Source organism: Lucilia sericata, unplaced genomic scaffold (assembly GCF_015586225.1).
Source record: "Lucilia sericata isolate MDLA Ls3-8-SP2 unplaced genomic scaffold, ASM1558622v1 Contig000014F_arrow, whole genome shotgun sequence".
Taxonomy (NCBI): domain Eukaryota; kingdom Metazoa; phylum Arthropoda; class Insecta; order Diptera; family Calliphoridae; genus Lucilia; species Lucilia sericata.
The window spans coordinates 1038065-1052757 of NW_023994053.1; the positions used below are offsets into that span (position 1 = coordinate 1038065).

General features: G+C 30.4%; 2 protein-coding genes across 4 annotated transcripts; one reads left to right on the forward strand and one right to left on the reverse strand.

The window, feature by feature from the left end:
* Positions 1–1962: 1962 nt before the first annotated feature.
* LOC119604711 (zinc finger protein 658B-like) lies at positions 1963–4311 on the forward strand. Its single transcript, XM_037957502.1, has 3 exons — positions 1963–2172; positions 2300–2628; positions 2689–4311. Exons 1-3 carry the CDS (start codon positions 2041–2043, stop codon positions 3596–3598), a joined length of 1371 nt encoding a protein of 456 aa, XP_037813430.1. The 5' UTR covers positions 1963–2040; the 3' UTR covers positions 3599–4311.
* A 1656-nt stretch (positions 4312–5967) lies between these two features.
* Positions 5968–10281, reverse strand: LOC119604693 (arginine/serine-rich protein PNISR). Of its 3 annotated transcripts, XM_037957481.1 has the most exons (11): positions 10252–10281; positions 9751–10163; positions 9459–9693; positions 9231–9378; positions 9017–9175; positions 8835–8937; positions 8767–8784; positions 8603–8659; positions 8122–8246; positions 7795–8062; positions 5968–6961 (listed from the first exon to the last, which is right to left on the reverse strand). In XM_037957481.1, exons 2-11 carry the CDS (start codon positions 10139–10141, stop codon positions 6147–6149), a joined length of 2319 nt encoding a protein of 772 aa, XP_037813409.1. In that variant the 5' UTR covers positions 10142–10163; positions 10252–10281; the 3' UTR covers positions 5968–6146. The 3 variants fall into 3 exon arrangements, with proteins under 3 accessions (XP_037813409.1, XP_037813403.1, XP_037813418.1); XM_037957475.1 differs by lacking the exon at positions 10252–10281 and having other exon boundaries at positions 9751–10245; XM_037957490.1 differs by lacking the exons at positions 8767–8784; positions 10252–10281 and having other exon boundaries at positions 9751–10245.
* Positions 10282–14693: the final 4412 nt, after the last annotated feature.

The window sequence follows — 14693 nt, forward strand, 5'->3', positions numbered from 1 at the left end:
TTGCAAAAAGTAAAGGACTAATTAGTAATTTTATAATTTTAAATAATAACATGATGTCTTAGGTATCACTAGTAAGAAAAAAATTAGCGCAATACCTAATTGCTGATTTTTAATAATTTTTTTCTAGCAAACTACGTTTTTTAGCTATATTTTTTTGGATCAATTGATTAGGTTCATTCAGAATAAAATCAGCTTACTGCTGGCAGTGGGAAAAATCCATTCATATTCTATTGTCTGTGAATATAGACAGATATTTTTTAAAAAATAGGCCGCGGCAAGTCACTTACTGAAGAATAAAATGGCTACATTTTAGCGTTTTTGGAAGCTGTCAAAAATCACAGGAATTTGGCAAAAAAATTGGGCAAATTCAGAATGTTATTCGCAATTTTATTTGAAAACAGTCTGAATATTAAGAAAACGGCTTAAATATATTATAGGTATAACTCTCCGATCTTGAAAAAATGTATACCACATATAAAGCTTTCAATTCTATGACTTGTGATATATGTCTTTTGGTCAACAAATGTATAGTTTTGGAGTTATAGACCTTCAAAGCTAAATTTATATATATTCAATATCTTCTCTAATTATGAACCGATCCTGACAATATATATATCGTTAGAAAGAGCTTTGAAATACCTTTTCAAAGGTATGACGGCATTTATTAACCCTTTGAGAACAAATTCCACAAAAAGTATTTTTTATATAGAGTTTTTTGATGAAAGTGTCGTTATTTCATAAATCCATCGATATAATGGTACCGATAAATATCGAGAAAATTGTAGAAAAAATTTCAAGCTTTCATTTGATGTATAGATATGTGCTAATATCTTAATGAATGGGGATGATATTTAAGTTTAAAAATAGTTAAGAGAGACTGTGACAAAAAAATTTTTAAATTATTTAAAAAAGTGAAAAATTATTTGAAAAAAATCGCACGATTTTTTTTTAAATAATTTTTCGCCTGCGGCTCTATCATCCAATTTTCGAATGTTTACCCGGGGTTTACAAATACAACATTTCATTACCCAAAAAATTTAAAAAAATTGTTCGGGTCCATTTCCGAATATTTACCCAGAAAAATCGCAATTTACTCAATATACATAAATCGGTACCTTCTTATGAATGAATTTTTGATATAACAGAACTTTTATTAACAAAAGTTAATATAAAAAGCACAGTTTGTATTAATCCTACTCAATATGCTAATAAATTAGCTTCTATTATATATCGTTGGAAAGGTATTTTGATGTAATTTTCAATATTTAATGTATATTTAGTTTAGTACTTTATATAGTTATAATACTTTATTCCTGCCAAAACAACAACAATTAACTAATATCAAATAAAAAACATTAATTTTAGGTACTTTACCTTATTCCAACTACAATATCGTCTATACTTATTAAAAAACTCTATATAAAAAATACTTTTTGTGGAATTGGTCCTCAAAGGGTTAATAAAAAGGATCATATTATATACCGTTGAAAAGGTATTTCAGAGCTCTTTCTAATGATATATATATATTGTCCGGATAGGTTCTTAAATAGGGAAGATATTGATAATATATATATTTAACTTCGAAGGTCTATAACTCCATAACTATACATTTGTTGACCAAAAGACATATATCATAAATCATAGAATTAAAAGGCCTATAAGTGGTAAAATTTTTGTCAAAATTGGAGATTTATACCCAATGTATATTAGTTCCCAAAAGTGATTCAAAAGGGAACAAATCTTTTGCAAATTCTGATACATAAAGAAAGACATAACGTTTTTTCTTCAACAGTTAACAAGTATCTTGTGCATAGTTTATGGCTTAAACTTAAGGTTTAAAGAATATAAAAACGGAAAAATAAAATTTTAGTTGAGTCACTTTTCAGATACGAGTATGCCGATATTATAGCCGCCACCGGTATTTTTTATAACAAGCCGCCGCCGTCGACCAAAAATGGTGTAGCAGCTGCCGCCGATCACTTTGCATTTGCTTGTATCAGTGGACCAATGTTATTATAATTTATTATTGTTTGAAATATAATGGAATCTTTAAGATATTCCTGTCGAGTGTGTTTACAATATAATTCGGAATCAAATTCTATTTTCGACGAAGTAGAATATGAAGAGTACATAAAGTTGGCAAATATATTCGAAAAGGTCACAAACGTTGAGGTAATTATCCCAGAATGCTACATAGAACTAGGCAGTTCGTTGCTAGATTTTACAAAATCCAGGGATATTCAAGTCATGGATGAGTTTGTTATTGTAAAATATATATTTTCAACTTCCCTAATTGTAGGTGGTCGAATACGATGATGAAAAACCTTGTCGCTTGTGTCAGGAGTGCACTGAACGCCTTTTACATGCCTACGAATTTATTTGTTCTGTAGAACGGGCAGAAATAAGTATAGAGAATTATTTAAAGGGGGATAACAATCAGTCAGTCGAGGAATTGAAGCCAGAGGATGAAGATAATAAGATTGACGCTACTGATATAGATATACAAGATATTGAGATATTGGACGAGGAGTTTCAAACGGATCACGAGCAACGCTCCACAGACATTGAAGTATTTAGTACGGAAGTGGTGTCAGCGGAATCAGTAGTGGATATATTTGATAGTAACATGTAAAAGATGCAAATAATGAATAATTTATGAATTCTTAATTTAATTTGTCTTATATTTAGAGTTCCTGAACAAACAAATAAAACGAAACAAGTTGAGGATGCTGTTGGGTCGCGATTGTCTAAACGTTTGTCTTCAAGTCATTACAAATGCAGCAGCTGCCAAAGAACGTTTGCCAAAATTGAAACTTTAGATCGGCATATAAAAACTGCACATACAGCATTACTGCCTGAGGAATTGGCAAATATATCTACACAAGTACACGCGGCAGCGGATGATAAACAAATATCATGTTCTTATTGTCCACAAATGTTTAAGCGACGTAACAATTATATTCGACATTTAACGGCAACCCATTCCAAGGAAGTGGAACAACTTGGGGACGAAGATAAGAAATTGATTAAAACAAAGCATAACTACAAAAGGGGAAATTGTCCGTACTGTGGTAAGAACTTCACACAAGCTAGCCTCATTGTGCACATAAGAAGACACACTGGAGAAAACCCTTATCAGTGTGATCAATGTGAGAAAGGATTTCCCAGACGTCAAGATCTTGTTGTACATCAACGAAAGCATACTGGCGAAAAACCCCACATGTGCACCATTTGTGGTAAATCATTTTCACGTGCAAATAAATTAGCCCGCCATATGCGTGTTCACACCGGAGAACGCCCGTATAAATGTACTAAATGTCAGCGAAGTTTCGCTCAATCAAATGACCTTAAAATCCATATGCGAAGACATACTGGAGAAAAGCCATACAAATGTAGTGTTTGCTTAGAAGCTTTTATCTGTGGAGCAGCATTAAAAACGCATCGGCGACAAAAAAATCATCACTCGCCTAAAGATGAATATGACGATCCATTTGCTAATTGGAGAGTATGCAAACGTGAGTTAAAAACTAATGATGACAAAAGCGAAAATGAGACCAACCTCGTCCAATTGGAGTTTGTTCAAATTGTACAAGAATAATTTATAGTTGCTGTTAAATTAATTCCAATAAATTACCTACCTACATACATATTGTCACCTGAAACGCAAACGGCCCTAACTAACCAAAAATTCAAAATTGATTTTATTGTTGATTCTAATGTATTGCATCAAATCAAATGTCCACACCAAAACTACTCCGACCAAAATTATAAATTTTATTGATAAAAAACAAAAGGCCCTATCTACAAAAACATTAAAATTTTAAAGGCAAAAAGTCCAATTTATCCATTTTTATATACGCCATTGTGAACTATCATAGCAAATGATAAGTTTCACTATTAAACAATTTGTTTATTTACTACAAATAAATCACGTTGATAGAAACAAACTTTTCAATTTAAATAGTTTTTTGCTTCTGTAAAATTTTAAAAATGTTAGATAGGGCCGCTTGCGTTTTAGGTGACGATATGTATGTATATTAGAGATTTTTTACTATCCTACTTTTGTGGAAGTTACACTTTTTTAATCCAGTTTCCCCAAAAGAAAAACACAAGTTTTATACTGTGAGTATTTTATAATTTATTTAATGAAGGTTGCTTCAGATAAAATAAAAGATGAAAATTATTAATAATGTTTTGTTGGTATAATGAGGAAAATCCCTCTACTGCTATGCCATAATAAGAAATTTCATTTTTTTAATAACAAATAAAGAATTTTCATAAAATAATTGAATACAATACAAAACAATATATTGTATGTATGTATTTCAATATGAAACGCTGCCGTTGAAGTACATACAAACTTACTGCATGTGAATTGTATGTACAGTGTCTCACATAAGTATTCGAATTTAGGTGTACTTTTAAAAGAAACATAATTTAATAATATTTATTGTGTGTAAAATTAATAATTAAATTTGACATATTGTCTAGAGAGTCCTAAGGTTTAATATCACACTCCTTAAAATTTAGATAATTTACATTTACTTAAATAAATTTAACTTTTTTTAAAAAAAGTCAATAAAATTACTTCACAAAAGTATTCGAATTTTAACTGTATTTCATATTTGACCATATTTTACGAAACACAAAAATTAGAATCGAATGGTCTTTTTGCTTAAAATTATTTCAAGGGGTTACTATCAACCGAAAAGATATATTTTTGGCCCATTTGGCCCACAATTTTGGGGCATTTGTACCATCTTTTCATATAATATTATTAAAATGACGATTTTTGACCATATTTGCCATTTTTTTCTCTTTTTCAAGAGATAAAACCAAAATTTAATATTGGGATTTAATAGATTCCTTGAGGTATCTAAAAATAATAACTTTTGTTATAAGGACCTGTACTTAAACATTCCAAGATATATTTTTGGTATCGTTCTTCTGTTTCTTATTGAATTATCTGGATCTTAAGTCCCTTTTCGTACCACTAGGATCGATATTTTTCGACAAAGTTGGCTAGTATATATTATTGTAGATATTAGCACTAATATATTTTAATTTTTCAAGACATCGTAGTGGTATACAACTCCAAAACATGCCTTAACAAAATGTCATCCTATACAGTAGATTTCAGTTTTTACTACTCATAACATTCACGATTATGTTACCCATTACAAAAACGCTGTATGTCCAAAATTTTGGGTTTATTTTGATCTAGTAGATAATATTTAAACAGAAATCAATATTTTTGAGTTAGACCATAATGATATGGTGACATTCAGCCTAGAGGCCAATGGTTATAAAAAGAATGTTTCCACTATATTGAATGGCGTTTCTTCGAGGCATGCTTTGGAGTTGTACACTTCCACAATATATTGAAAGCTTAAAATGTATAACAGCTGATATCTAAAACAATATATAGAAGACAAGTTTCCCCGAAAATTTTTGACCCTGGTATTATAAAAATGGACTTGAGTTCCAATAAATTGAATTAGCGATAGAAGAATGATTCCAATAATATATATTGGAACGTTTAAATACAGATTTTTGTAACAAAAAATATTATTTTTAGATACTCCAAGGGGTATATTAAATCCCAATAACAAATTTTGGTTTTATCTCTGGGAAAAAGGAGAAAAAAATACAAATATTGCTAAAAATCGCCATTTTAATGATATTACATGAAAAGATGGTACAAATGCCCCAAAATTGTGGACCAAATGGGCCAAAAATATATCCATTCGGTTGATAGTTACCCCTTAAAACAATTTTTAGCAAAAAAAACATTCGATTCTAATTTTTGTGTTTCGTATAATATAGTCAAATATGAAATACAGGAAAATTCGTATACTTTTGTGAGGTAATTTTATGGACTTTTTTAAATAAAGCTAAATTAATTTAAGTAAATGTGATTTTTTAAAGTTTTAAAAAGCGTGATATCAAAGCTAAGGACTGTCTAGACAATTTAACAAATTAAGTTATTAATTCTGCACACAAAATATATTATTAAATTTGGTTTCTTTTCATATTATACCTAAATTCGAATACTTATGAGAGACACTGTATGTACGAATGTATGTACATACATCTATACGTATATACGTTGAATTTAGTTTCACCTAGGAAAAAGAAAAATAAATTTATTGCCTGCGAGTACTGGAAGAAGAATAAGATGATCTAGACTGTGAACGTGAATGTTCGCGGTCGCGATCACGTCTAGAGGAAGTATAACTACGCGAGTGGGAAGAATTGCGCGAGTAATGGGAATCATATTTGTGTCGTCGACGGTATTCGTCTTCTGAATCACTAGAACCGTTACGATGGTAACGACGACTTTTTGATTCACGGTCCTTTTTTCTGTACGACGAAGATGACGATGAATATTTGCGATCACCCCTATGATCTTTGTGTGTTTTTTCATAGTGCCTGTCTGAAGATGAATGAGATTTATGTTTTGTAGCTGATCGGTGATTATGCTTCGAATGATGAGATGATCGCGAAGTAGAAGAAGAATCAGAATCTGATGATGTAGAAGAAGAGGAGGAGGATGTGGATGAAGAAGAACTAGACTTGGAACGAGACCGTGAATTTTTACCACCGCTTGTACGTTGTCTCTTCTTTGAGGGAAGATAATTACGATCTCGATCATGTCTTCGACTTTGCTTTTCAGGACTGGAGGACGATTTACCTTTTAATACTTTCTCTAATGCAGCATCAGCCGCATTTAAAACATTTGTCATTCCCGTATTGGTATAATTTGGCAATAAACCATTTATGTCGGGAATATTTTGACGTTGGATATTATTTGATAAAGGTGCTGTAGTTCCTGAATTTGTTGCAGTATTCATATTTGTGAGAAAAGTCGCTGCATTTGGCAACGCTACATATTTATCTTTGTTATCACTAAAACGCGTGGTGCGTTCTCTCCGACTACTGCGATCCCTTTGACGTTTGCCTAGGAAGAAAATAATTTAAGAAAATTATTTTTTGTTATCAATTGGTTGAGCTTGAAAATTTAGACTTAGTATGTATGCATTCTTATAAACATAATACATTGGAGTTATATTTTAATTTTCTATTATTGATAATGTTTTCAGCGAATCTCGTGATTTCAATACTCTTTTTCCAGAAAAAGGCTTGTAACGATAGGAACTAAAAACACGTTAACTCGATTTGAAAATATTAATATTTTTATTTACTAAGGTTCAAAAACGTTTCTTTTCAAAAAGGTTTGTACATAGTAAGCCCTTTATCTTTTTATTCTCACATCATTGCAACAGTGTAGCAAAAAAGTTCTTTTGGAAACTGTAATATTTAAATTTTACCGAAATTTTAAATTTTCAACGCAATATTATCATTCTTAAAATAACACGATATACATATATAGTACCTCGTTTCTGTATTTCTCGAATCGAGTAAAAATTCCGGAAAATGTATAATCATCTTATATAAAACAAGGTGCATATAAATGGTTTAGGTTTATAACACGATATACATATATAGTACCTCGTTTCAGTATTTCTCAAATCGAGTAAAAATTCCGGAAAATGTATAATCATCTTGTATAAAACAAGGTGCATATAAATACTTCTTGTTAAACTTAAATGTGTAAAACTATCGAGAAATATAGAAACAAGGCAAGGATTTCAAATAAAATACATTTTTTATACTTTTATCAATTTTAAAAATAAAAAAAAACGAATCGTAATTTCAATTATTTCGCCTAAATATTCGATTGAAAAATTTAGTCAAAGTACAATATAAAAGATTATGTATAAGCTGACGTACCGTTTAGATTTTGTATCTTTGTTTCAGTTATCTCACCAAAATCTTTTTCATAACCTTTGAAAATATTGTTTCCACTATGGCTAGAAGATGACGGCTCTCTTAATGATGATCGTTCTTGTTTTTTGCGGTTATGTTCTCTCTCCTCTTCCTCTTCCTTACGTGAAAAATATTTAAGCTTCTCCTCTTCCCGAGCAGCGGCTGTTGCTACACGCTCTTCTATTTCTTCGGATGTTTTTATAAAAGCCCTTCGTTTTGAACGTATAATATTCTGTTGGCAAGTATGGAAATGACATTCGTTTATATTTAATAGTTTGATAACAATTTTACCCGTATTTCTTCCTCAGAATCATTTTCGCTTTCCGATTGACCTGTTGCCTTTTTGGAAGAATTGTGCACATCATCGTCATCTTCACTATTATCCTCACTTGAACTGTCACCATATGCTGCTAAACCTATAATTTAATTCGTGCTAGTTCAAATAGTACATTCACAGTCTACAGTATTAAAAGGATAAAGCTTCTCAACTAATTAAAGGTCGAATCAAGAAGAATTTAACAATACACGGGTGAAATCATTTAAAGATACACTATCTAATAGAAAAATATCCTAACAGTTATATATTTGTCATAATCATATTTAAAATTAAGACGATACTTTACAAATTATCTGAGAATTTAATAAAACTATTTGTAGAATCTTTTCCTAAACAATTAATTTCCAAAATGTGTAAAGCTAATTTATTTGTTTTTTTATAGTATGTACATATATTCTATTCATTGTAGATAAATAAAATCGGAAAAAGACTTACCCAATTTGCCAGTTAAGGTAGATAAAGCGCTTTTGCGGATCACTTGTACTGATGACGCTTTTAGTTTGTATATGTAAAATGTACATTATATTACATATTATAATAGGATTTTAAACAAAACAGAAATATGCTTAAATCGATTATTTTTACAAATTTAGACTTACACTTGCCCGTAGAGTTAGCTGCGAAAAGAACTATAAAACTCTTTTAGTACTAACAAATAAATAGTTACCTTTAGTTTTAAATGTTTTAATTGTTTCTTCAGCAACTTTGGAGATTTCTTCATTAGTGGCTTCTAGCAAAAGTTCAGTTAATGTTCGGCGTACCACTGCCATCTTTATTAGAAATGAATGAAGTAAATAATATAATATGTTTATCGATGTTTAAATTTAAATACAAAAATAGATTGTTTACCAAATCTGCCAATTTTTGTTCATAAGTTTTAGCCACTGGAGAATTTAATGTGTCGTCTTCTAAGTTGTCTTTTTTTAAATCCACTTCTGCCTCATTATTTGTGCTCTTTATTATAGTTGTGTCTTCATCGTCAGTACTTTCTTCATCCAAAACTGCAAACTTTTGAAATATTTTTTTAAAATAAGATGCAGAAAATGTTAAGCCCTATACTTACACTGCCATTTGAAGGGTTTAGGGTTTTAGACAAAACATCTTTAGGAGAAGGATGATTATCTTCATCAGATGAATTTGTATTATCTTTTTTTTGTTGTTCCCTTTCTAATTGCTTCTGTTTTTCTCGTTCCATTTTTTCCAATCCCTCCCTAAATTTAATGTATACAATCCAATCATTTTTAATTCTAAATCAATTCTACATAAAAATTAAATATATGTATGAATGTACCTTATCCATGCTGGCAAACCTTTCCTTTTAGCAGCATCCATCATATTAGTGTTATTTTCCGCCTGATTAAAAGTATCGGACATTACTCTTATTTCATTGGGATGCGGTACAGTCATTTTTAATAAGGATGGAATGTGAGCTGTAGGATTTGGAGGCCGATTTACATTTTTATTTGATTCTGTCATTTCTCGATTTGGCCATGCATTCCATTGACTGCTATTTGCTGATCGAGGCACTATCATTACACACATATTAATTGCAAAAATTAAAAAATATATATTTATTTGTTCACCTATTTGTGAAGTTCCTTCACCAAAGAACCATGGTTGATTTAAGTTATTAACCGCTGAGGTAGCAGTAATCTCGTTGTTTGGTCGCAGTGTTGTTTTCTCATCCGTTTGTTCTTCGTCATCCATGTCCATATCTGCTTCGCCTTTTTCTTCAAACTTTAAGTTATTGCAACTAGGACCACTGACATTGTCAGCTCTCGCTGTATTATAATCCATTTTTGTTTCTATAGCTGAATTATCACGCATTTGTATCCACTGCTGAGCCAACTGGGCCCAATCAATATTCTGGCCAGCAGCCATTGCATTTGTGACAGCAACTTGATTAACGAATCCATAGGCACCCAACTGATTTAAACTGTTGATACCCTCACTCGAATCTCCACCGGAAAACATTTTTTCCCAATTTTTTCACTTTCTACAAAACAAAAAAATATTTCCTATTAATTCAACGATGCAAAAAATTATTAAACCGAAGAACAAGAGTTTTATGATTTTTTCCATACGTTCTGCTAGGGAATATTACGATTGACAACAGGAACGAATGGAAACAGAACGACGGCTACAGCATAGTTGCTTTTTGTAGGGGTTACCAAAGTCTAAAAAAGGACTTAAATCAGTCTTTTTGATTTGATATAATTTTTGAATTAACTTTAATTTTAAAAGAAATTATAATATTTCTTTTAAAATTTAGATTGGTAAAAATAACATATTTATTTTTTATTTATGAATAACTTGCGCACTGACAACTCTTCAAAATATGGATGGCCGAAAAACAGTGCTGGAAATATAGTGGTAGGGTTCTATAAATCGACTTTCGAATAATCGAACAATCGACTTTTTGTCAAAAAAAGTCTAAAAGTCGAAGTCGACTATTTTGTTCCAAAAAAGTCGATAACTCGACTTTTCGAAAGTCTGAAAGTCGATAAATCGAATAAAGTCGAAGAGTCGTAAAAAGTCGGAAAAAGTCGAAAACTCGAAAATTGTAGAAAAATGTCAAAAATAGTCGAAAATTTTAAAAAAAATGGAAAAAAAGAGTCAAAAACTCTAAAATAGTCGGAAAAACTCGAAAAAAGTCAAAAAATAGTCGAAAAAAAGTCGACAGAAGTCGAAAATAGTCAAAAAGTCGAAAAAAATCGAAAAGTCGGAAAAAGTCGAAAAAAGTCGGAAATAGTCGAAAAAGTCGAAAAAAGTCGAAACGTCGAAAAAAGTTGAAAAGTCGACTATTTATAAAATACTTATAGTCGAAAAGTCTAAAAGTCGACTTTTAATTAAATGAAAAAAGTCGAAAAGTCGACTTTTCATAAAATGCAAAAAGTCGACTTTTATCTAAATGAAAAAAATCGAAAAGTCGACTTTTCGTTTCAACTATAGAACCCTATAAAGTGGTACAAAATTAATTATAGTTATCGATAACAAAAGTTGTTTGTTCGTTTGTTTAAATTTAAATAATAGCACATTCATACTACCATTTTTGAAATGATGTTGAATTCGTTGACAGCTGAAAATTTTATTTGTTGCGTTTTTATATTTTGGTTTCTGGTTTACAGAAAATGAATTTCAGGGATGTTCTTTGTAATTTCATGTAAATTTTGTCTAAACTAGCACATTTTAACAAGCTTTTATTTGGATTGTAATTTGGTAAAAATTTCGTAATTGAATTTTCGACCAGTTCCCGTAGTCCGAAAATCGAAATTAAATTCGAAAATTCGGATTTGGCATATACATTTGTACAATGGTGGACATGGAGTTAGCACGCTTGGTATATGTTACCTATAACATAAAATATTTCCTATAGTTCGCAACTTTGTATACCCTACACCACTTTAGTGGGGAGGGTATATTGGATTTGTGCTGATGTTTGTAACATACAAAAATATTCGTGCTAGACCCACCTTAAAGTATACCAATCGTCTTAGAATCGTTTTCTGAGTCGATTAAGCTATGTCCGTCCGTCCGTCTGGCTGGCTGTCCATGTAAACCTTGTGCGCAAGGTACAGGTCGCAATTTTCAAGATAATTGGATGAAATTTGGCACGCACGTTTTATTTGACCCAAGAACGAAGCCTATTGAAAATGGTTAAAATCGGTCCATTATTTCACCTAGCCCCCATAGAACAGAACCCCCCGAAAAGGGCTTCTGAGCTCATAATTATGTTAAATATACAGATACATCTATAAAATACGGCACAACTAAGTTTTATAGAAGTCTTGATGACCCTGCCAAATTTCATAAAGATCGGGCCCCATTTGACCCTAGCTCCCATACAAAGTCCCCTTCAGAAAATTACTTGAATGTCTCAAATTAACTTATAAACACAAATATCGCGATGAAATTCAGCACAATAAAATATTATGTCAATATAAATATATTCACTAAATTTTATCGGGCTTGGTCCATATTTGCCCCTAGCCCCCATATAAAGCCTCTTTCAGAAAATTAGTTTTTCATCCATAAATTGCTTAAATGTATCGAAACAAGGGAATATTGAAGATAAATGCTTTATTGTGAAAAATAAATCACATTTAATATTCATAACTGGTGTAGGGTATCATATGGTCGGTCACGCCCGACTATACTTTCTTACTTGTTTAATAAATTATTTTTTATGCGTAATACATGTCCTTCGAGGATCACGACACATTACATATTTTTCTTTCCAAAGTAAATTTACCCCCAAAAAAATCTGGACATAAATTTAGCAGAAAATAACAAAAAAGCACTGTTATTGCAATGAAATTAAGCACAGACAAATATTATATATATATTATATATAAATATTATATACAGTGAATCAACTAAGTTTTTTGCCTACCTTTTTTTACGAGAATTTTGTTTTTTGTTCATAAATAAAATTCAAAAAAACAGATAAAAAGTAAATTTATGTTTTCCAATTGAAAACAGAGATTGTGTAGAATGGGAAAACCAAGAAAAAAATATTAAAATAAAAATTTTGGTGCATTTGTTGTTGCATTTTATTATTTTTCCAGTTAATTTCGTTGGGTTTTTCAAATTATTTTTTAATTGCTTTTTGGAATTTAATGTTTTATTGACAAAAGGACACGTGTTAAGTATTTTTCAATTGGAATTTTCAAAAATCATATCCTTATTGTGTGAAACTGTGTAGTTATTTACGTTAAAAATGTTTAAAGGGAAATAATGAGGCAATTCCAATATAAAAAATTAGTTTAGATTTTTAGAACAAGTATAAATCAATGAAATTCAATTATGAGATGTTTAATCAATCATTAAAAAATAAAAATATAGAAATTGATGAAATAACACAAAGAATTATTAAAAAAACGCACTGAGTTGTCTTTCAAAATCCAAAAACCATTGAAGTCCTCATTTTTCTTCTCCAGAGTCCATATACGAACTTAAAAGAACACTATGTTTAAATTTAGACCTCTAAACAGACCTTAGGTTGCTTGGAAACAATATAAAGTGAACTATTATGTGGTACGGGAAAAATACTTAATTTAGGTATTTACAAATAGAGGCGGTTCTTATCACCTAAGATCCACAAAAGCAATATTTTTCAGCTAATACATACACTTATATATAGTTAGAACCCAAATCAAGAATAACTATCCAAATCCAGCTTATATAGGATAATAAATCGGTTAAGAAATGTCCAAACTTAGTCGTTCCTCTACTAAAATATCTAAAAAATGTTAGTCTAATATATAGGAGTACTAAAAATATTAAATTTTATAAAACAATGCAGCAATATTAAAAAAATTAACAAAAGACCTAAAAAAGCAAAATACTTTATTGACCTTAAAAATTAACAATACGTTCACATTTTATCAAAAATCTCGTTAATTAATATCACAATTTTACTTTTTATTGTAAAAAATTAAAATATAAGATATTCTTTAAAAAATACAACCAGCAAATTGCTTTATTTTGCTAAAAATAATTGTTCAGATAAAGTTTTACATAGGCAAAATTTTACATAGGCAAATTACTTAATTGATTCACTGTAAATACAAATCTATCCAGCCCATCTTATCGGGATCGGTCCACATTTGCTCCTATCCCCCATATAAAGCCTCTTTTAGAAAATAAGTTTTTCGTCAATAAATTGCTTAAATAAATCAAGGTAATAATCAAGATAAATGCTTTATTATGAAAAATAAATCACATTAAATATTCATAACTGGTGTAGGGTATCATATAGTCGGCCAAGCCCGTCTATACTTTCTTACTTGTTTTTTTTTTTACTAAAGTATTTAATATCGAAAAATATGCAATGAATATCACCAAATTTCCCCCATTGTGATATATGATTTCTCAGGAACACATTAGCTTTACCTGCATGACTGGAGAATACTAGCTGAAGTTTAATATGATAAAATTTGAAAGAAAAATGTATTTATGGTGTATCCCAAACATGCAGCAACAACCAAAGTGAACATTTAAAACCATAAATCTCAATGGGTGAAATATGACGAATTCGTTGGCGTTTCCGTGCGTAGTGGTGGTTCTATACGCATGGTGGATGCTCAAATGGATCAGTATGAAAGTAATGGAACAAAATGTAATGTGTCGTGATCCTCGAAGGACATGTGTTACGCATAAAAAAGTTAAGTTAACTTTAAAAATAGAATATAGGTTTGTGAATTTGAAAACTAAAATCGAATAGTCATATAAAAATTTTCAAACAAAATGTGAAATTTCTTAGTCCTCAATCATAGCCGTTCCCACGACAATCGGTTCTTCGCACCGGAACGATTCGGAGTTCAACGGACAACTATCAAGGATTGTCTACCCATGCTAGTCAACGCATGAAAAATTACATCCAATTCACTCATGTAACTCCAATATAGGAATTGTAATATTTCACTGTAATTTGGTATTCTCTTAGGATTTAAAGGAAACGTGAATTTTATACAAATAAATATTAAAAATAACATTAATCTTATTAGGTTTTAGTATTAAATAT

What these genes read in the sequence shown, in the direction of transcription:
- LOC119604711 (XM_037957502.1), top strand. Translation starts at nt 2,041, where the DNA reads ATGGAATCTTTAAGATATTCCTGTCGAGTGTGTTTACAATATAATTCG. An exon ending in AAAAGGTCACAAACGTTGAG is followed by an intron (nt 2,173 to 2,299) that starts GTAATTATCCCA and finishes CCCTAATTGTAG; the next exon opens with GTGGTCGAATACGATGATGA. An exon ending in GATATATTTGATAGTAACAT is followed by an intron (nt 2,629 to 2,688) that starts GTAAAAGATGCA and finishes TCTTATATTTAG; the next exon opens with AGTTCCTGAACAAACAAATA.
- LOC119604693 (XM_037957481.1), bottom strand. Translation starts at nt 10,141, where the DNA reads ATGTTTTCCGGTGGAGATTCGAGTGAGGGTATCAACAGTTTAAATCAG. An exon ending in TGAAGGAACTTCACAAATAG is followed by an intron (nt 9,694 to 9,750) that starts GTGAACAAATAA and finishes GTGTAATGATAG; the next exon opens with TGCCTCGATCAGCAAATAGC. An exon ending in TACCTTAACTGGCAAATTGG is followed by an intron (nt 8,247 to 8,602) that starts GTAAGTCTTTTT and finishes ATTAAATTATAG; the next exon opens with GTTTAGCAGCATATGGTGAC.